The sequence below is a fragment of the Perognathus longimembris genome, chromosome 10 (genome assembly GCF_023159225.1).
Source record: "Perognathus longimembris pacificus isolate PPM17 chromosome 10, ASM2315922v1, whole genome shotgun sequence".
NCBI lineage: Eukaryota > Metazoa > Chordata > Mammalia > Rodentia > Heteromyidae > Perognathus > Perognathus longimembris.
The window spans coordinates 20,304,795-20,326,278 of NC_063170.1; the positions used below are offsets into that span (position 1 = coordinate 20,304,795).

The 21,484-nt window shown below is 56.7% G+C and overlaps 2 protein-coding genes across 4 annotated transcripts; one reads left to right on the forward strand and one right to left on the reverse strand.

The window, feature by feature from the left end:
• Positions 1 to 514: 514 nt before the first annotated feature.
• Positions 515 to 11,793, forward strand: Dok4 (docking protein 4). 2 transcript variants are annotated; one of them, XM_048355513.1, is made up of 9 exons: positions 515 to 685; positions 5,920 to 6,168; positions 8,764 to 8,871; positions 8,982 to 9,096; positions 9,325 to 9,444; positions 9,525 to 9,714; positions 9,879 to 10,011; positions 10,140 to 10,263; positions 10,349 to 11,793. In XM_048355513.1, the coding sequence occupies exons 2-9, from the start codon at positions 6,103 to 6,105 to the stop codon at positions 10,465 to 10,467; spliced, it is 975 nt and encodes a 324-aa protein (XP_048211470.1). In that variant the 5' UTR covers positions 515 to 685; positions 5,920 to 6,102; the 3' UTR covers positions 10,468 to 11,793. The 2 variants fall into 2 exon arrangements, with proteins under 2 accessions (XP_048211470.1, XP_048211468.1); XM_048355511.1 differs by having other exon boundaries at positions 517 to 685; positions 9,879 to 10,017.
• Positions 11,698 to 20,176, reverse strand: Polr2c (RNA polymerase II subunit C). 2 transcript variants are annotated; one of them, XM_048355517.1, is made up of 9 exons: positions 20,018 to 20,176; positions 18,761 to 18,810; positions 16,882 to 16,950; positions 16,708 to 16,760; positions 14,359 to 14,487; positions 14,108 to 14,159; positions 13,388 to 13,556; positions 13,204 to 13,278; positions 11,698 to 12,739 (listed from the first exon to the last, which is right to left on the reverse strand). In XM_048355517.1, the coding sequence occupies exons 1-9, from the start codon at positions 20,101 to 20,103 to the stop codon at positions 12,595 to 12,597; spliced, it is 828 nt and encodes a 275-aa protein (XP_048211474.1). In that variant the 5' UTR covers positions 20,104 to 20,176; the 3' UTR covers positions 11,698 to 12,594. The 2 variants fall into 2 exon arrangements, with proteins under 2 accessions (XP_048211474.1, XP_048211475.1); XM_048355518.1 differs by lacking the exons at positions 16,708 to 16,760; positions 16,882 to 16,950; positions 18,761 to 18,810; positions 20,018 to 20,176 and adding an exon at positions 14,652 to 15,170 and having other exon boundaries at positions 14,359 to 14,574.
• Between the last annotated feature and the right edge of the window lie 1,308 nt (positions 20,177 to 21,484).

Here is a 21,484-nt window from a genome sequence, read left to right on the forward strand (position 1 = left end):
CAGGGAAGGAGGTGGCCCCTTAGTTCCCTGGGCAAAGCTGAACCATCAGGAAAGGTGCCTGAGGGATGGACACCCATGGGTAAGAATCTGTACACTGGTTCCTCAGGACCATAAGGAAGCATTTGCCTGGAAGCATTTGTTTCAGTGTGCACAGTTAAGGTGAGATTTGGATCTAAGAACTGATATGAGGGAGAGATTTGGAGGTAGGAGATGACACGGACTCTTTTCAAGAGCTTTAGGATCCAGGAATGAGGGGTGGGGCTGGGTATCAAGGGTTACCTGTAGAGGTGGGGCACCTGGAAGAAGCACGGGTCCTGCGGCTCAGAGGAATACGGCAGGGGCGTGTCCGGAGGGCTCCGTGGGCGGGAAGTGGGCGTGGTCGGAGGCGTGGCCGGCCAGCCGAGCGCCGGGCCGGGGCGTGGCCGGAGGCGTGTGCAGGGCGTGATCATGGGTGGGGCCGAGTCAAGGGGCGGGGCCGGGTTGAGGGAGCCGGCGGAGGCGGCGGCGCCTTTAGTCTGCAGCCGAAGCCGAGCCCCAGCGGCCGGCCGCGCCTCCCTCGCGTCTCCGCCGGGAGCCCGACGCCGCCACCGCCCTGCAGTCCCGGCCGGTCGCCAGCTGACGAGGGCATGAGCTTGTCCCGCGGCCCCGCCGACCAATCTCCCGCGGCCCGGGCCTCGGAGCCCAGGTAAATAGGGGCACGAAGCGGGGAGGGGAACCTAGGCCGCGCCGAGCCCGCGAGACCTCGTTGACCCCCCGCCCTGGGCACCCTCAGTCCCCTCCGGAAGCGCGGGCTACCCAGCCCCGAGACATGCCTCCTCCCCGGGGCTAGGGAGCCGCGCCCCCCAGAGTCACCACGCGGGCCCGAAACTATCCCTGAGCTGTCCCCACCCCTGCCGTCCTCTGTAGGGGCCCAGGCCAGGGCTACCTGCTCCTCATGGACCTCTTCACGGTCACTCAGGCTCCCCGGTCCCTGAAGGGACCCAGCTTAGTGCCTGGCAGCCCCCCTTCTCTTTTCTGCCCTTGGCTACCTGCTCTCTTAACTCCAAATTCCAGGAAACGTTTCCTTACCCCCAGTGGGCACCCCCACCTGCAAATGGGGCTCCAGCTCATTGTTCTGCCCATGGCCAACTACCTCCTGCCCTTGAACCTTTCTCCCCTAGCACCAGGTGCTGTCACCACTCACCCCCCACCAGAACCCCGCTACCAGCCAGGGGCTTTTCTGTCACCGCAGAGAGCCTTGAGCTGAGTGCTTAGGTGACATGGGCAGACTGGAGCTCTGTGAAGCCTGCCTAGAACTCTGGGGGCAGGACAGTTTCCAGGCACTTGGATGAAGGGCTGGGGTGCTGGAGTCTGATGAAGATAGTCTGGGTCCCCAGAGTCAGTTCCAGCACACTGGCCAGCAGAGGTGAGGGGCTGGGTCTGCGTGTTCTTTCTTGGTCCCTTTCAGAGGGACTTGGCTCTGGCTCAGCCTGTTTCTGTCCCTTGTCTGGCTGGGATGGGTCCCAGGAGCTGTTTCTTACCTAGTCACTTAATCACCTCTCTCTGCCTGGGCTCCGGGGAGGGCAGCAGGCTGGACATGACCTCACCTAACAACTCCAGTCATGGTGGGGCCACCCGGCCCAGTCCTTAGGGCTGGACACAGCAGCTTGCTGCCCACTGAGGCAGCTTGGTGGGTGGTTGGCCTAGCTGGTTCTGCTGGCCCTGAGAGCGGGGGAGCCTGTGCTGGTCCAGGGGGCTGTTGGTAGAGGAGAGAGAAAGGATGAGGGCAGTGCTGGGAAGAAGCATTATGTGGTCTCTATGTTGAGCTCTGATGTATTCTAGGAGTTAGGATGGAGTGGAAACTGACAGAGAGATCTGGATAGAGGGAAGCTGTCTCTCCAGGCCTGTGACACAGATGAAGGAACTAGAAAATCCCACAGTGACTTGCGTGACGGGACAGTGGCACAGGGGCATTGCAAGGGACCTACCCAGCAGGGCTTCTTGGACCAGGACAGTCAGGGAAGGCTTCTCAGAGGAGGCAGCCTTTGAGCAGAGACCTGAAGGAAGTTTTGGGGGTGAACCTGGGGCCATGTGAGAGACTAGCATTAAAGGAGGGACAGGAAGTGCAGTTGACCTTCATGGATGGAGTCTGGCATGTGGAGTGATGTCAGAGAATGTCTGAGAGGACAGAGGGCAGTGACATAGGGCCTCGCACCACTTTCCTTGGCTGTCTAGATGTCATTCCGCCTCTGCCCACCTGGGTTTTGATCTATCTGCCACCTACTTTGGATGGGACCTGCTGTGTTTTGGGTAGTGGCTCCTTGGATGTGGATCTCTTGGAAGTGGCAGATACTCGATAAAAATCTGCTTGGGGGAGAGAAGGCCTGAAGGGTAGGCGATGGGAAGTGGCCCAGGTACTGAGAACCCACCCTGCAGATAGCATCTTCCCGTGGGTGGAGACAGATGAGAGTGAGATGTGTCCAGGTAGGGTTGTTTCTGAAGCCTTGATAAGATCCGATCATTGGCAGGGGCCGAGAGGCCCAGCCAGGAGGCAGCAGCCGCTCCTGCTCTGCCATTGGCTCCAGCCTCAGCGAGTAGCTTTGTTCTGGAGCCAAAGCCTCCAGGCAGAATCCAGGGAGGGAGCTCCAAGTGGGCCCCGTGGGGCAGGTGGACAAGGAGGGCCCTGCCCCTCCGCTGAGCCCTCCCCACCAGACACCTGCCCTTCCAGGGGAGAAGAGCCCCTTCCAGCTGGGCCTGAGCTGTCTCTGTGAAGGAGCCTGTGGTGCCAGGACACGTACTGTCCCTGGGGAGCAGCTGCATAGGCTGGGAGGAAGGATGGGAGGCCCTTGTTCCCACCCCCCACCCCCAGCCCCAGCACCACACAAGATGGTTTGGTGGACACTCGCCTAGATCTGGCCACCCAGAGCTCACAGGTCCCACACCCAGTGCTGAGACTTCACGCCCTCTCATTGGTATTGCCCACGCCACGAGGAATTGGTGGTGGCTTAGGCTCAATAGGAACAGTGGCCTTTTTTGAATATTTTTATTATCTTTAAGTAGTTGTACAAAGGAGTTGCCATCCACCAGAGCAGTTTATGAGTACAGCGCATCCTGATCATTGTCACCCCCGTTGGCATTCTTACCTACCCCTCCCAACCCACCCCTTTCCTTACATAATTTTAGGTTATATACTGAATTCCGTGTGTGTGTTTTTGTTTGTTTTTGTCAATCATGGGGCTTGAATTCAGGGTCTGGGTGCTTGTGCTAAGCACCTTTGCTCAAGGACAGTGCTCTATCACTTTGAGCCACAGCTCTACTTCCAGTTTTCTGGTGATTAATTGGGGATAAGAATCTCACAGACTTTCCTGCCTGCTGGCTTTGAATCACGATCCTCAGATTTCAGCTTCCTGCGTAACTAGGATTACAGGTGTGAGCTACCAGTGCCAGACCTATGTATTGAATTATTTTCTTTTTGCCTTTCAACAAAGTCGTTTATGTGTACAATGCATCTGATGTGTCATCTGTCCTTTATTTATTTATGTCTGGGCTCTGTCCCTGAGCTTCTTTGTGCCCAAGACTAGCGTTCTACCACTTGAGTCACTTCCAGGTTTTTCTGAGTAGTTTATTGGAGATAAGAGCATCGCCGACTTTCCTGCCAGGGCTGACTTCAAACCGTGATCCTCAGATCTCAGCCTCCTGAGTAGCTAGGATTACAGGTGTGAGTCACGGGCGCCTGGCTTGTCCCCTACCTTCTGACCCTTCTTGGGACCACCTCTCCTATTTAACCTGCTTCTGTCCCTCTGGGGGTCAGATAGGCACAGGTTTGCCTCTGGGCAAACCTCACCTTCCCAGCTCCTCTTTGCCATACCTTTTGGGTACCAGGCTGGCACTTGGCTCCTGCAGACCCCCCCGCCCAGGAACTGGGTACTACCACGACTTCACCGCCCCCACCTCAGGCTTCCCAGAAAATTCAGTCTTCCTGATAGGGCCTTGGTTCTGGGGCAGGCTGCGGCCTGTAACAGATGCAGCAGGGGTGCTCTGAGAAACCAGGCAGCCTGCCACAGTGGCCGTGGACAGAGTGCTTGATGGAGCCAGGAAGCAGTGGGTTTGTGTTGGGAAGGTGGGCATCTGCCTTGTGGTGGTCTCACAGCCCTGACTAGGCAGTAGCTTTTGAAAAAGTAAAACAAAATAATTGAACAACAAATGAGCCATCAAAAAAAAAAAGCCCTTGGGTGTTTTCAAGGTGCAGATTCTGGATCGAGTGGCTTTACTTCTTCATTGGAATATGTAAATATCGTCTGCAATTTTGAACTGGTGGGGAAACAGAGGCCCAGAACTATTACGTGGCATGCCCAGCACCACACACAGCCTATGGGATTCATACTCTGGGCAGTGCCATGCCCACCTCGAGAGGCCTGGTGGTGTCCTCTGTCTGTAGACTTGGCCAGCTGCCGGCCTATTGGGTCCCGTTGGAGGGGACCCATCCTAGGAGCCCGACCTTGTCTGGAGACAAGGCAGCCCCCAAGGCAGCCCCCAAGGCAAGCAGCCAGGTAGAGCTGGGAACATGGACCCTCTAACTGCTGGAACCCAGGTGTGGCAGGGGGAAGTGTGCCGATGAGAGGGAGGCTCTGGGGCCCCAGGAGTGTGTGAGAGGAAGCGGATGGGATGGCAGGGGGGCCCTGAGGAGTCCGTGGGGATGTGGAAGGGGGAGGGGAGTTATGCTTGAGCCATTCCCTTGTCCCATCTGCCACTTGTTGGGGGCTCTGGAGACAGCCTCCAGATTAATGCCAAGCTGCTGGTGGACCCAGAATGCTTGGCAGCACAATACCCAGCTGACCCCAGAAATGCTCCTACATTCCCACCCAAGGATCCAGGAGTCACGGAAGCCATGCTGATGGCCAGCCTCGGACGGAGGCTTGGTGGTGGCAGGCAGCCAGAGGGGCCGCAGGCTGGTTTCTATCGCCCATCCAGAACTTCTCATTCATCCCTGGCTGTGTGCCTTGGGCTGGCGGTGTGTCCCTAGACTGATAGCTTACCCTCTCTGAGCATTGTTCTTTTCTCATCTGTGGAATGAAGGTGTTGGACGGCATCTGTGTTGTCTGTAGACTTGCCTGTATTCCCATTTCCCGCTGGCATTCAATTCTGCAACCTGATGGCTGTGCCCAGGCCCTGGCTGGTTCTCACAGTAATTAACTCCTGCCCGTGCTCTGAACATAGGCACTACCTGGCGTGCCAGACCCAGTCCCTGGGGGGAGGTGCTTAGCCCTGCCCTCAGACTGCCCCCCCCCCCCCCTCCCGCCTGGGCCCTGCGTCTGTTTCCACAGTGGCCACTTCTGGCCAGCCCGGCACATTCCTCAGACTTATCTGGGGACCCGCCCCCTGGACTCTGCCCTCCCTCCCTCCCTCCCTCCCAGGAAGCGGCGGAAAGTCGGGCCAGCCTGAGCTGACGAGTCCCGGCCTCTCCCCCAGGGCTGGAGGGAGCCAGGCACAGCACAGGGTGGGCGCAGGCATGGGCGCGGCGTGTGCGGAGGCCACTTCACCAGGAACATCCCCTGAAGTCTTCCCCGCAGGGGCGGGGTGTGCCTGGTGGGTACCCCAAGTCCACCCCAAAGTTGTAACGGGACGGAGGGCCCTTGGCGCTCCTTCCTCAGCCCACCTCCACAGCGGGAGCGGAGCAGCCCTCCCAGGAAGGGGTTAACTGCCAGCCCCGGCGTGAGGGAGGGGACTGGGCCGGACCATTTTCCTCGCCCGGCTTCCACCTCGTTTTCCTGAATGGTTCTGCCGTGCCGGGGTGGGGAGGGAAGGAAGGAGGAAGGCTGGGCGGAGGGAGGGAGGGAGGAGTGTGGGAAGAGGAAGAAAAAAGAAGCCGAGCCTGAGACGGCGAGGCGAAGAGAAAGATGTCACTGTCTCTAATCTCCCCGTCATTTGTGTTCCCAGCAGTGGCGAGTGGAAAGAGCTAGAACAATGCTGAGGTAGGCCAGGTGAGAGGAGCCCCGACGGACCTGACCTGACGGACCTGACCCCACGGAACAGGTGATCGGACGAGCCGCAGGCCCGGCCACCTGGGCACCCCCTCCCACCCTCCCGGGCCCAGCCCCGCACCCCGAACACGGCCGGGCAACCATGGCGACCAATTTCAACGACATCGTCAAACAAGGCTACGTGAAGATGAAGAGCAGGAAGCTGGGGGTGAGCGACCCTCAGGGGCCCTGCCGAGCATGGGGCTGGCGTGCGGGGCGGGTGCCGGCCCGGGGCACTGTGCGTTTGTGGCTCGAGGCTTCCAGCCACAGGCTGCCTGGCATGCACCGGGCTCTGCCCGCTCCCCCCCTCGCCCCAACAGGGCAGGCTGGCATCTCAGCCACGGGGCGAGGAGCCGTGGGGCAGGCGGCTGCCCCGCTATTGTTGAAGTTGTGGAGTGTGAGCTGCGCTGAGAGCTGCTGTAGCGCCGCCGGCCTCCAGCCTCCTCATCCCCTGGCTCCCACCTGCCTGGCTTTGCCTTAAACTGCCTCAACCCCCCCCCCCTCACCACCCCCCTTGCTGCTTTCCGAGCCTGGGGAGCCAGCACCTTTCCGGATGTTTGTGATGCTAAACAGGTGTTTGGAAGGAGCCTGGCTAGAGGGGGGGCGGCTGGGCGGAGGGGTCCACTGGATGGGAACTTGGGGCCCAAAGTGGCCCCTTGCTTTGCTCAGAGGTGCTTGCCCCCAAACTGGGGACGTGGAGGGAGATGGGGAGATGAGGCCTCCAAGAGTAGGTACCCTTTCCCACCTCTTGCAAGCCCCAAGCTGGGGAGGACCCTCCAGGGGCAGGAGTCCCTCAGGGGACCCCGAACCTACTTGATGATCTTACGATTTTACGGGGTGTCTGAGAACTGCCTCTCCCGCCTCTAGCAGTAAGGAGCACCCTAATTTTGGTGGCTCAAGTCTCTGTTTTATCCTTGGCCTCCCTGTCCCCTCCTCCTGGTGGGTGATGGGGTCTTCTCCACCCTGCCTCAGTGAGGGAAGGGTGGGGATGGGATCACCTGGCTTCCTCACCTGGCTGTGCAGACGGGTGGTTCTTGCCCCTCCTAGGGCCCTTCTTAGGGGTCCCTTATGTCTAGGGGGCAGGGCAGTAGCCTCAGAGCCACAAGGAGGCAGGGCAGTGGGTGCATTTGGAGTCTTGTTGGATTTGAATTTGTGGCCCAGCCTGGTATAGCGTCTGCTCTTCCTCACATTCTGTCTGAGAACACAGAACAAAGAGCAAGGCTGAGGCCAGGCAGGGAGGCCCAGGGAGCTGGGACCTCATTTCTCCTCCGTGTGTGGACCCAGATAGGGGTCCCCCAGGAGTCTGCAGGGCTGAGGCCCTGGCTTGGGCACAGCTTGCCAGGGAAGACACTGGCACAGGGGCAGCTGCTTGGGGTTGTTCTCAGACCTGCTCCTGCAGGAGTCCTGGGAGCCCAAGTGGCAGGTGCACAAGCAAGGGAAAGGCCTGGGAGGTGGGGTGTGGCCTGGCCCCAGCACAGTCCACTTCTGTCCTGGAATCCAGCTGCCCTCTGAAGACAGCCTTGCCTGTCCCGGTGTGGGAGGCTGTAGTTACCCCAGGGAGTTGCTCTGGCCTCCATCCCCGAAGGAGGAGGGGCTTGGAAGCATCAGAGCCCCCCTCTCACCTGCCAGGGCCTCCTGCCCATGCCTGCTCGGAGAGCCAGTGACAGCAAGCTTCCCAAGCACCCATCAAAGACCTGCAGAAGGGGGTGGAGGGCTCTCGGGGATGGCTCCCCGGGGCTGTGTGAGTCCCGTAACCAGGCAACCAGGGTGCTTAGGCCCCATGCCTCTACCCCCCCCCACCGTTGGCAGTCTGTGGCTCAGCTTGGCAGCATGTCTTCATCTATCCATCTGTCCATCTGTCCACTTATGTACCCACTGCCCTTCTTCATATGATCATCCCTTATTCCACGGAGATTGCTAGCAGAGGCTGCCTTAGTCCTGGGATCTGAGAACACAGCACTGACTGCTTAAAGACGCTCCCTGCCCAGAACCCAGAGCTGTTGTGGCTCAGGTGCCAGGGTCAGGGGTGCAAGGCCAGGAATGAGACATTTCCTCAGGGAATCTGATAACCCTACCGTGTGGTCAGCTCCCAACCCCAAAGGTCATGAAGTGCTGGAAAGTTTAGGTGGCAGTGGACAGAGGATCCCTCCCCCTGCCATGCACTGTGCTGGGAGCGGGGAAGGCAGCCCTGGTTCTTAGTTCTGCCCAGCCTCCGAGGGCCTCACTTCACACATGGAAACAGGGACTGGCCCCTGGCCCTATGCTGCAGGATTGGAAAGTGGATGAAAGAGGGAAGCAAAAGCCTTGAGGGACTAGAGGGATGTGGGCCACACCACGTGCCTAGGCCGGCCTGGGAGCAGGGCTGTGGCACTGTGCGGGCTGGCCCTGAGCAAGGGTCCCGGCGTCCACATGGCTGCGTGCTGCAGGAGCCCTGGTCAGAGCGGGCCATGTGGTGGGCTGTGGCGTGGGATAAATGGACAGCCTGCCATTGGTTACTGCAACTTCCCTTGTGGGTGTCAGCTCTACAGTGAGGGTGCTGATAGAAAATGTCCGGGCAGAAAGCACCTGAAACTGGGTACCACTCACGACTGCTGTGGTTATCTAGGGAGGCAGTGTCGCTGTGGACTTGTAGTCCCAGGTTTCCTCCAGGCAGGGCTCCTGGGAGGGCTGTGTGGCACTGCCCCCTGTGGCAGGCCGGGGTAACTACATGGCTGTTAGGGGGGTGGGAGTGGTCCTGGGAGGCTGATCCTGTCTTGTCCCTCAGATCTACCGGAGGTGCTGGCTGGTGTTCCGGAAATCCTCCAGCAAAGGGCCCCAGCGGCTGGAGAAGTATCCAGATGAGAAGTCGGTGTGCCTCCGAGGCTGCCCCAAGGTTAGGGGTCCTGGGCCCTACCTCCCCCTACTTGCAAGCAGAGCTCCCTCCTGGGGGTGGCAGAGGGACGTGCCCCAGCCCTGCTAAGTGCTTTGTGGGTGCTGTCCCAGGTGACTGAGATCAGCAACGTCAAGTGTGTCACCCGACTCCCCAAGGAGACTAAGCGGCAGGCAGTGGCCATCATATTCACCGATGACTCAGCACGGACCTTCACCTGTGACTCAGGTGAGGCCCTGGGGCCTCAGCACCGCCCCTCCCCCCATCTTATGTGGTCCAGCCGAAGGCCAAGCAGGGAAGTGGGGCCGGTGGGGGGACTCTAGAGAGTGCAGTGCTTAGCCACAGCCTGGCTGCCAGTGCCATGCCTGGTAGGAAACTCAGGCCCAGGAAGATTGGGGGGGGGGGGGGCTGCTGGGGAACCTGGGCCAGCCCACAAAGAGGCACCATTTTCTCCAGAGCTGGAGGCAGAGGAGTGGTACAAGACCCTGTCTGTGGAGTGTCTTGGGTCACGGCTCAATGACATCAGTCTGGGAGAGCCTGATCTTCTGGCTGCAGGGGTGCAGAGTGAGCAAACAGGTGAGGCCTAGCCCTCGGTGTGGGACAGGGAAGGGTGGTAGGGGGGAGCAGCTCCACCCATTTGTCTGCTCCTGTTTCAGATCGCTTCAACGTCTTCCTGCTGCCCTGCCCCAACCTGGATGTGTATGGTGAGTGCAAGTTGCAGATCACCCACGAGAACATCTACCTCTGGGACACGCACAACCCTCGCCTGAAGCTGGTCTCGTGGCCCCTGTGCTCTCTGCGCCGCTATGGCCGGGATGCTACACGCTTTACCTTCGAGGCTGGCCGGTAGGAGCTTCTCACCTCCCACCATACCCCCAAGATCACCATGGTGTCTGCCCCCTGCGCAGTTCACTGTCCTGCCTGGGTCATGATGGGGACTGCCCCACGCACTGTCTTTCCCTCCTCCATCACGATGGTGATCCACTCCCCCTTGCCACCTGTGTCCCTAGGATGTGTGATGCGGGAGAGGGGCTCTACACCTTCCAGACACAGGAGGGAGAGCAAATCTACCAGCGGGTCCACAGTGCCACCCTGGCCATTGCCGAGCAACACAAGCGGGTCCTGTTGGAAATGGAGAAGAATGTGAGGGTGAGGCAGGGGACAGGGGAGGTGGGGCGGGCAGGCTGGTGCAGGGTCTCCTGCGGGCCTGCGTGCAGTGGAGGTGGCCGGGGCCCTGTCTCACCGCTCATGAGAGGCACTCCTCCCTGCAGCTGCTGAACAAGGGCACTGAACACTACTCGTACCCCTGCACACCCACTACCATGCTGCCCCGCAGTGCTTACTGGCACCACATCACAGGCTCCCAGAACATTGCCGACGCCTCCAGCTATGCCGGTGAGTCTCGTGTGGAGGGCAAGGCCTCCTGGGCAGGGCTTCTCTGCTCTGGTATGGAGTTCTGAGCCTTCTTCTGTGCCCACAGGTGAGGGGTATGGGGCTGCCCAGGCCAGCTCGGAAACAGACCTCCTCAACAGATTCATCCTGCTAAAGCCAAAGTCCAGTCAAGGGGACAGCAGCGATGCCAAGACCCCCTCACAGTGACAGCAGGGCTGGTGGGCAGCGATGACTGCTAGGCCACCGATGACAGGGCTGGCTGCAGCCCCCTATGAACAGCCTCCTGAGGCTGTTGGCCAAGAGCCAGAGAAGGGGAGCCAGGAGCTCCCTCCTTACCCCTAGGGTGAGGCTGGACCAAGGAACAGGGCTGGCCATACCACTTGAGCATGTGAGGGGCTGGAGCTACCACAAGACTATATACTTCTAAGGATTTTAATATATATGGCTTATGACATTCTGTATTAATGAGATTTTCCCCTCTATCCTTCCCCACCAACACATTTTTTAAGCCCGTGACCAGACCATGGTCAAAGCTGTTTTTGAGGGCAGCTGTGTCTGTTCTCCACGGTACCAACCACCACCGCCCAGGACCTGGTTGAGCTGCTGGGACCAGGAAGGCGACAATCAGAACTCAAAGCTGGCACTGCCTACTCCCTAAACAGCCCAGGGACCAGGACAGAAGGTGGCTTCTGTTCCTCTGGCCTTGAGTGGCACAGAAAGGCTATGACTTCCGCTGTGCCACTTAGCAGCTTTGCACTTGGAGTTTTAAGCAGAGGTGACATCTGGTTGGGCCTCGTTATTTCTGCACAGGCTCCTTCCTGCTCAGTAGGCCAAGATGCCCTGGGGGGAGGGGCGCCAATTACCTCAGAGGTGGAGGGTGCTGGGGCTTGCTCCTGCCGGGGCTGGGCCAGGCAGGAAGGCCACGGCAAGAGTGCTATGGGGAGCACCCTGCTGCCTCCTCACTAGCCAAAGGCGGACAGCACCCCAAGCAGAGTCCCTCACCCTGGGCTTGGCTGTCCTGTGCCAGGAAACTCAGAATCCAGAGACTCTGCCCTCTCCTCCCTACATGGTGCTGAGGCTCCCTGCTGAAACGCAATTAAAGCAATTGATTTTCTAGTGCTGGTATTTATTGACTACCGTGCAGAAGGGCTATCTTTCTACCCACATCAAACCTTTGGTTGCGTGGTTCTTTTGTTTATATTGTTTTTTAATACTATGGACAGACCTTGTAAATAACCACTATTCATGTTTGTGGCAGGAAGGGTGGTGGTGATAGAGAGGTCCCCTCCCAGAGGTGCCCCACAGTCAGGGAGGTGGCGAAGCCAGCCCAACTCTGAGTGTGACCCAGGGACCGGCCACCCGAAAGAAGCCAGGCCGCAGAGGACCCAGGAGGGAGGCGGAGCGGGCTCTCAGCTAGTGGCACGATGACGCATGAAGGAGATTATGTTGTGCTCTTTATTGCCAAAAATAAAAACTTTCAAAAAGACAAGTACTGCTAATCAATAAGTATCCCTTTCTCTGCACCAGCCTCTTGGGTTCCCTCAGGCTGCCCAGGGACTGCTACCCATGTGCTCTACCTGGAGCCTTTGCTGACAGGGGAAATGTGGGGGGTGGCCTCCGTTCCTGCTCCCCCCCACCAAACACCCCAAGCCAAATAGTCAGGCTGCTGGGAGTGAACGAGCTCATAACCCAAGGGCAGAAACAAAACAAAACAAAACACAACAGCATGCTTATCTGGGAGAGGAAGGGGGATCCCATGCTGGCCACAAAGGGTTACTTCTCAAATTATAGACACCCAGGCAAAGGACTGAATGGATGTTCTGGCACTTGGTCCGAACACCAGGAACCCTGGGTACGGCTGTGAAAATTCCTTGGTTTGGAGTCAAAGAGCTGGAATGATTATGAGAAGTCCAGCTAAGTCTCCACAGAGAAGCAGCAGGGCCCCCTAGTGGTGCACTAGGAAACAGATGCAAGGGATGGATGCAAGGGACGTGCTGGGTTGAGGAGTTCTACTGGCAATCCTTAGCAGAGCTAGGGTACTGGCTCAAGTAGAAAGCTGTCTGCCTAGCCAGGTGCAGCAGTGCAAACCTTTAGTCATGAGTTTGAGACCAACATCAGGTGAGAACCTGCCTAAAAAAACAACCAAAAACTACCACCAAAAATGTATCTCAGTAATGTACCTGTAACCTGATTCTTACTTATACTGATGGCCACCCAGAGCTTGAGCAGTAGCAAGCAGTCCACAGCCCACAAACTTCAAGGGCTCACGAGAGACCTGAAATCCAGACACGGTCTGCCTCAAACTCCGCCTGTGCTGATACTGGCGAGCTGCTGCTAGTTTATAGTGAGTACATCACTCTGGATCTCGTGGCTTAATTGAGTCTGTAAATCACTCAGCTTCTTCTTCAATCCAGAGAGGGCCGAGAGGACAATGGTTTCAGGGCGCAGAGAGCCACAGGACTCCACGTTGTAGTAAAACCTAAGAAGCAGGAGTGCAGTGAGAGCCCTCGGGAGGCAGATGTAGGCTGGTCATCAGCCCTGGACTACCCTTCCCTGTCATGTGACTTCACACCTAAGAGGAACTTGGCCTTGGCACGTATAAGACGTAGGCAGAGTGATCCATGCCCACCCCGCAGGTGCTCAGGGCCACAGCTACTTTCCACACTGGAGAGGGAGGGGAACCAAGCAGGCAGTGACCCCAGGCTACAGCCCCTCACATTCTTCCCTGCAGGACTGCACTTCTTGCCCCCCTCAGCTTGGACCTCTAAATGGCCTCCTTGGAGGTTCAAAAGCAGAATACCCAGAGTTGGGCTCACTGGAGGCCATCTCCACGGTGTGATCTACGCACATCATTACAGTCTGGCAGCCGGTGGCCTTCCTGGGGCGCTGGGGAAGAGGACTTGCTAACAGCCTGCCACTCACCGTCATGAGACCAGGCCTTACCTCTCGGGCTTGCCGTTGGGGTCGTAGGGAGCCTGCGACTCGTCTTCATCCAGCTCCGAGTACTCACTCTTTGGCCTGAGGTCATAGCGAAAGGTCAGCATGGGCAGCTACTGCTTTTAGGGCAAATCAGTAGAGGGCTTACCCCTCACCCCAAATTCCCACCTTCCCTCTAACAGGAGCCTACCATTCCTCAGGTTTGGGGTAGACTGTGTGCCTCAGGGCATTGTCTGGGTCATATTCAAAAGCCACCCCTGCAGTGGGGTTCCACTTGGCATGTTCCTTGCCAAAGCCTTTCTTAGCATAGGCTCGAAGTCTCAGCTCCTGGCCCTTCCTTAGCTTCACAATGAGGATGTCTGTGGAGAGAGGCGTGAGTCAGTAATGGGCCAGAAGAGGCAGAGTTCTCCAGCTCTTAACCTGGAAATGATGGGAAACCACTCACACCTGCTAAAATGAGTCTAGAGCTGGGCATAGTGGCTCATACCTGTAATCTCAACTACTTGGGAAACAGAGATGGGGAGGATCTCAGCTCAAGGACAGGTCAGGCAAAAAAGTTAGTGCCAACCCCCCCCAGCCCCACCCCATATACCATCTCAGCAAACAAGCTAGGCTCGGTGGCACCATAAGCTCAGTTACTATGGAAGCCACAGATTAAGGTATGAGGCCTGCCATGGGCAAAACAGGACTCTCAAAAACAATCTAAGGCAAAAGGGCTAGAGGTGAGATTCACACGGCAGAGCATTAGCAAGTGTAAGGCCCCGAGCTCAAACCACAAGATGCCAAGACAAACAAGCAAGCAAATAAAATGCGCCATAGCCAGGCAGCACAAGATGAGGCTGTGCCTGGGCTGTGTTGCTCTGGCCCACATGGTGACAGGTCCAGGGGCCTGCGTGCCCCAGCAGCTTACCGTCCTGCTCCACGTAGTCATTGGGGTCATTGTCACGGTTCCGGGATGTTACCTGTACAGCACAAACATGCACTCATAAGCTGCTCAAGCCCTCCATGCCCTCCAGCCTGAGATGTGTCAAGCCAGGGTCCCTGGAAAAGCGGGCAGAATTGCCCCGTGCTCCTCTGCTCAAGAACCCAGAACCAGCTCTGGTCTCAGAAGGATCTACTCCCACCTGACCCACAGGGGGCCGACTGCTCTCAGACACTGACCGGAATGACCCGGGGGCTGTTGGAGATGAGGTCTCGGGATGTGACGTGACGTGTCTGATCTTCATTGCATCGCACATCAAGAGTGAACTCCACCGAGCACTCGGGGCAGAACTCCTCACATGTGCAATCCTGAGGCCAGAGACGAAGCACCAAGTTGGTGACAGAAAAACACAGCAAAGCCCACCTGGACCCCGCTTTAGTCCCCAGCGCCTTTATCTGCAAAATGAGCTGACCAAGTTGATGACAGAAAAACACAGCAAAGCCCACCTGGACCCCGCTTTACTCCCCAGCGCCTTTATCTGCAAAATGAGCTGACCACAGTTCCCAGGCTCCTGTGGCAGCGACATCTGGCACGCCACCCCTAAGGACAGCACAAGCGTAGAGATACACTCACTAGCTCCCATGCCACTGCCATGAAGCCATACCAGAGCTCAAGGCTAACTCCTCACCACCCTCACAGGACCTGGGCTATGAAGGGGCAGACTGCTTCATGAACTAAACTGACCTAGTAAACCAGGAAGGACAAAGTATAACGAACTACCACCATGCACCTGTCGGTGCACTCGGCTTTCACAAGTACCACCATCTGCCATTCCTTATTCCCCCCCTTTTCCTCCCCGGCCTCCTGAATGCTGGTATTACAGGTGTGTGTCCAGCGAGGTCTCTTGAAACAATCTATTTCCACCTTAGGGGACCACATGCATCCAAGATGAATGTTCACTAAGCTGTGTTCTCCCACAGAAATGGAAGGACAAAGGGTCAACAAATGCAGCAATGGTACTCACTGGACACGGTGTTGAAAATGAACTATACAACTGTGGGTGGGGACAGGAGGGAAAAACTGGGAGAAAGAAGGGTGACACTGTCCAAAAAGAAATGTACTTAAAAAAAAATCTGACTTATGTAACCATAACCCCTGTGTAACATTTATAATAACAATTACAAAAAACAAATAGTTCTCTTCCTCATTCCAGTGAGGAAAACCTGGCACACTCTGACATCTGCAGGAAGCAGCAGCAATTAAAGGCTATAACTTGGGTAGTCTACCATCATATATGGGTGGGACAGGAAGCATTTTTTTTTTTTACTCAAATCTAACACACTACAACTTTGAGCCACAGCACCACTTCTGGTTTTCTGGTGGTTAGTTGCAGATAGAAGAGTCTCATGGACTTTCCTGCTTGGGGCTGGCTTTGAGCCATGATCCTCAGGTCTCAGCCTCCTGAGTAACTAGGATTATAGGCGTGAGCCTCTGGTACCTAGCAAAGTTTTATTTTTTTGGGGGGGAGGGGGCAGTTACTGGGGATCGAACCCAGGACGTTGCACTTGCTAGGCAGGCACTTTGCCACCGAGCTACATTCTAGCCCTTTTACATGTTTTTTTTTTTTTTTTTTTGGCCAGTCCTGGGCCTCGGACTCAGGGCCTGAGCACTGTCCCTGGCTTCTTCTTGCTCAAGGGTAGCACTCTGCCACTTGAGCCACAGCGCCACTTCTGGCCGTTTTCTGTATATGTGGGGCTGGGGAATCGAACCCAGGGCCTCATGTATACAAGGCAAGCACTCTTGCCACTAGGCCATATCCCCAGCTCCCTTTTACATGTTTTTGAAATCTGGGGCTGAGGGATGCAGCTCAGGGGTGGATCACTTGGCTAGCACACAAGGCTATGGGTTCCATCCCAGTAACCCCGAGACCCCCCCCCCCAAAAAAAACACACACAATAAACAAACTCACAATTTGAAGCAAATACTGCAAAATGTTACATTTAACAAGCTAAGCTGAATTATATTAGCTCCACACTTTTCAGTATTTCTCCTAATCCTATATATTTACAAGGCATTTCAAACTGGCAACCACAAAAATGCTATACACTTGGGCATACTACCAACCAGGCTGATTTGGGATCAGCCATAGCCACCAAGAGGGCGGGCATATAAAATGCAGCCCCCAACAAAGAAGGACGTAACATAGCCTGGGTCCACTCTTAACTGGCATTGTCTATAGGGGAGGGATTGGACCTAGCAGGCAGAGCCCCTAGGTACTTACCACTCCCTCTGTTCCTGTCTACACCCACAAGCTGCTGCTGACTCCTTCAGTCTGTCAGGCTTCCTCTTTAACACTCCCCTCCGTAAAGATGCTCAGAGTGAATGGGCGTTCTCTTGCATGGCAGCATCCTGAGGCCTTGAGCCTTTCCGGTCTTGGTCACATTAGAATGAAGATCTACTGTGGGCTCTACACTATGTCTACACTAACTCTAGACTACAGTTCGGCCCAAGCAAGGAGAGATGTCCACAAAGATCCCAGAGAGATCCAAGGCCTCTCCCCAAACCCACAGTGCAGCCACCACACATACCCGAGAGTACTGCAGCTTGTCCACGATGTCGTCACTGGTGAGTGGAATCAGTCCTAGAAGACACAGAAGAGCACTGTACACAAGAGTCAACAGTCAGCCCCTACAGCTGGGGGGGGGGCTCCTCCTCTGACTCCAGGCACAGCCCCCTCTCCCCAATTGAACACCGGCACTCACCAAGCCTGTGGGCAATGAACTCATCATGAAGGACGGAGGAATTGGCATCAATCTGAACCCAGTCGATGGCTAAACAAAGAGGAAGCAGAGCACAGAGAGAGGGCTGGGGCTAGTGCAGTGGTAGGGCACCTGCCCAGCATGCAAAGACCCTGGGTTCCATCCCCAGCACCACACACCAATGTGAGGGGGAGGGGGAGAGGCACACGTGTGTGAGGTTTTGCCACCAAATTCACCTTCAGACTTACAGCAGTGTCCTCACCAATACTAACTAAACTGCAGATGCCTGGGTCAGGCTTCCAGAGTTTCTCATTTCATAGTACTAGAGTTGGGCCAGGAAATTGCATTTAATAAGAACCAAATGCCTCGCCTCTCTGTCCAGGGGAATTTAAAGCAGGAGTTCTGGTACCACAGAGAAACACTTAAGAGAATACTGCATAAGACGGAACATTAACTTTGAGCTGAAGGTTCTCCTGAGAAGCACTTGAATCTGTTACCCGTGCCAATACTGAATCTAAGAACAAAAACTCTTTGGGCACCTAAATATTACAGAATGCCTTAATGAAATACTTATGTATGGTCCACACCGTTAGATCTTCAATTACTCCATCCTTCAGTGGGCAAAACACGCTTGTTATGAAACATCATCTCTCTCTTAACTCATAAACAGATATCTACATATAATATGTAGTCTGAGACCAAATGCCATTAGAGCTGGTCACTGGTGGCTTGAGCCTGTAATCCTATCTGCTCAGGAGGCTGAGATCTGAGGAACAAGTTTCAAAGCAAGTCTGGGCAGACCTTTATCTCCAATTAACCACCAAAAAGCTGGTGTGAATAGCTCAACAGCTATGTATACATGATTATATAAGATGAGGATAAGCAAAAACAACTCCAAGAGAAGGACACAGGAGGATTCTATTGTTGTCATTACGTTTAATGTTCTAGGTGAATTTCCTTTTGGCATACCCTACATGGTTACTGTATATGACTTTGGTACACTGGATATTGTATATATGCCAACCTGAACTAGGGAAGGGAAAGAAAAATGAAGGTGTAACAGATATGGCAAGAAATGTACTCACTACCTGATTATGTAACTGTACCCTCTTGGCACAACACCTTGTCAATAAAATTTAATAATTTTTTTTAAAAAAAGGCTGGTGTAGAGCTGTGGCTCAAGGGAGAAGAGTGCCAGCCTTGAGTGAGAAAGATAAGGGGTAGTGTCCAGGCCCTGAGTTCAACCCCAGTACTAACATACTAACACACGATCCAAGAGCCCAAATGCCAAAAAGGGGCAGAGGTCCTAGGAGTAGAGGTCAGAGAGGTCCAGACATGGCCAGGCCCTAATGTGCTTTGTCTACAATGCTTCACAAATCAAGGAAGGCCTACCAGCAGGTCAGGTCCCCTGACCTCTTTCCCAGGTGTGTGCTGATCACCTCCCCTCCTACCCAACCTCCTGCAGGTGAAAATGCTCACCTTCTAAAAGCCTTGCCAGCCAGTCCTCTAGGCTGGAGTCACCACACCCTGCCTGTGAACTCAGCTCTCACAAATTTGTTCAGATTCCCCTTAAGGCACCTGTTGTGCTTTGTCTAGTGTCTGACATCCATATACATCTCTACTTAAAGACTGGCAATTACACACGTGGCTGAAACAACAGACTCATAAACGGCTAAAGAAACAAAGATTAAGTGGGACATATACACAATGGAGTACTATTCAGTCAGAGTGAAATTGTCATTTGCAGAAAAATAGATGGAACTAAAGATGAAGGTGTTAAATAGAATTAGCCACTCTCAGAAAGACAAGTATGCGTACAAAAATGTCAGCACTGGTTTTCTCAGTACCCTCACCCACGAAGGGAGGAAAGAGGGTCGCATACCTATTATGGGCACCTCGGCAATGAAGACCCTCCGAATAGAATTGGCCACCCTGGAGAAGAAAACCCAAGCCTAAGTGGTGTAGAGGGCACCGCGGCCCCCACAGGCCGCCCCCGCTCCCCGCGCCCCCCTCGCGGCCCCCACAGGCCGCCCCGCTCCCTGTCCCCCGCGGTCCCCACAGGCCGTCCCCCTCCCCGCGACCCCCTCACGGCCCCTACAGGCCGCCCCGTTCCCCCCCCCGCGGCCCCCACCGGCCGCCCGGCTGCCCGCGGCCCCCCAGGCCGCCCCGCTGCCCCCCAGGCCGCCCCGCTGCCCCTCGGGGCCCCCCCCCAGGTCGTCCTGCTCCCAGTGGCTCCACAGGCCGCCCGGCTCCCCGCCCCCCGCCCCCCTCCGCTCCCCGCCCCCCCCGCAGGCCGCCCCGCTCCTTGAGGCCTCCGCGGCCCCCACAGGCTGCCCAGTTCTCCGAGCCCCCCGCGGTCCCCACAGGCCTCCCCGCTCCTCCCCGCGGCCCCCACAGGCCTCCCCGCTCCCCCCGCGGCCCCCAGGCCGCCCCGCTCCCCCCCGCGGCCCCCACAGGCCTCCCCGCTCCTCCCCGCGGCCCCCACAGGCCTCCCCGCTCCCCGCGCGGCCCCCACAGGCTGCCCAGCTCCCCGCGCCCCCCGCGGCCCCCACAGGCCGCCCCGCTCCCCGCGGCCCCCACAGGCCGCCCAGCTCCCCGCGCCCCCCGCGGCCCCCACAGGCCGCCCCGCTCCCCGCTCCCGCCCCCCGCGGCCCCCACAGGCCGCCCAGCTCCCCGCGCCCCCCGCGGCCCCCACAGGCCGCCCCGCTCCCCGCTCCCCGCCCCCCGCGGCCCCCACAGGCCGCCCCGCTCCCCGCCCCCCGCGGCCCCCACAGGCCGCCCCGCTCCCCGCGCCCTCCACGGCCCCACAGGCCGCCCCGCTCCCCGCTCCCGCCCCCCGCGGCCCCCACAGGCCGCCCAGCTCCCCGCGCCCCCCGCGGCCCCCACAGGCCGCCCCGCTCCCCGCTCCCCGCCCCCCGCGGCCCCCACAGGCCGCCCCGCTCCCCGCCCCCCGCGGCCCCCACAGGCCGCCCCGCTCCCCGCGCCCTCCACGGCCCCACAGGCCGCTCCGCGCTCCCGCAGCCAAAGCCTTGCATGGGGGGCGGGGGGAAAAGGGGACAGTTCTGAAGGGACCCCACCCCACTCCCAACCTGGCCGACCGAGCTCTAGAGCGGCCAGCCTCGGCCCTCCGCAGCCTTACGCCAGGTCCGTGTTCTCGATGATGAACTTGACGTTCTCGTCCGTGAGCTCTGTGATGCGCACGGTGGGCTGATTGGCGTACGGCATCGCGACCCACGGCCGTCGGCCACCCGCGTCAGACCCACTGCGCTTGCGCGTCTTCGGTCCCGGAAGTCAGTCCATGCGGCACCGCCCCTTCCGCCAAGAAGTGCTCACAGCGCCCCCTGCTGCCCGGAGGCCGGGAGCGCTCCAGCATTTTCTAATCTTCCCCACCCACCCACCCCCCATCCCCCACCCCCAGTCCTGGGGCACAATTAGACTCAGGGCCTGAGCACTATCCCTGGCTTTTTTTGCTCAAGGCTAGCACTTTTGCCACTTGAGCCACAGCGCCACTTCTGGCCGTTTTCTTTTATGTGGTGCTGGGGAATTGAACTCGGGGCTTCATGTATACGAGGCAAGCACTCTTGCCACTAGGCCATATTCCTAGCCCCATTTTCTAATCTTAGATGCTTCAAAATTTGCCAGGTTCCAGCATGTCGGAAGGTAATGTGGTAAACCCTACTCACTGGCTGGACAATAAACTTCTAACTCGGACCTCAGAAGCACTTGCAGTTGTAAATAACAATACATGCCGATACATGCTCATGCTGGTATACTGTAAGACCAAAAGATAAAACTGATTACACTGATTTTTAAATACAGATCTGTTTAAACAAACATACATATGTAGAAATATAATGAGCTTTTTTCTTTTTTTTTTTTAAGTGCCGGCCTTGGGGCTTGAACTCTGACTGGACACTGTCCCTGAGCCTTTTTGCTCATGGTTGGTGCTCCACCAGTTGAGCCACAGCTCCACTTCTGACGTTTGAGTTGTTCGTTGGAGATAAGAGTTTCACATACTTTCCTGCCCAGTCTGGCCTTGAACTGTCATCTTCAGATCTGAATCTCCTGAGCTGTTAGGATTATAGATGTGAACCACAGGAACTCTGATTTTTTGTTTGTTTGTTTTTAAATGAAGTAAAGATGGTTGACAGCCAGTCGCGGGAAAGTAAAGATGGTCCACAGCCAGTCGTGCCTATAATCCTAACTACTCAGGAGACTAAGATCCAGATGATCAAGGTTCCAAGCCAGCTTAAGCAGAAAAGTTTGCTAGACCCTATCACCACAGTAACCAGCAAAAAGCCACACAGGAGGCATGGCTTAAATGACAGAGCAGCCAGTCAGTCTAACAAGCATGAGGCTCTGAAATCAAACCCTAATACCACACAAAAAAGTACATGTATGGAATTCATGTCCATTTTAGCAAAGTATGCTTCAATGACAGATACACATCCCTTTTCCATTCCACCCTCATATGGTTGATGCTCTTCTATACACCACAGGAAAAGATCACAGTGCCCTTTGAGGCTTCATCTACCATGCTGTGGAGTTATGGAGGTTGGGAGCTCATCTCCTCATTACCAGTGTCTTGCAGAGTGTGCTGTCACAT

Bases quoted from the DNA above. Each gene is read 5' to 3' on its own strand.
- Dok4 (XM_048355511.1), top strand. From the start codon at position 6,103: ATGGCGACCAATTTCAACGACATCGTCAAACAAGGCTACGTGAAGATG. The intron at 6,169-8,763 runs GTGAGCGACCCT...CTTGTCCCTCAG, and splicing joins TGAAGAGCAGGAAGCTGGGG to ATCTACCGGAGGTGCTGGCT. The intron at 9,097-9,324 runs GTGAGGCCCTGG...CATTTTCTCCAG, and splicing joins GACCTTCACCTGTGACTCAG to AGCTGGAGGCAGAGGAGTGG.
- Polr2c (XM_048355517.1), bottom strand. From the start codon at position 20,103: ATGCCGTACGCCAATCAGCCCACCGTGCGCATCACAGAGCTCACGGAC. The intron at 16,761-16,881 runs GTGAGTGCCGGT...TGTGTCTTCTAG, and splicing joins GTTCATTGCCCACAGGCTTG to GACTGATTCCACTCACCAGT. The intron at 14,488-16,707 runs GTATGTGTGGTG...CTCTGGCCTCAG, and splicing joins ACAAGCTGCAGTACTCTCGG to GATTGCACATGTGAGGAGTT.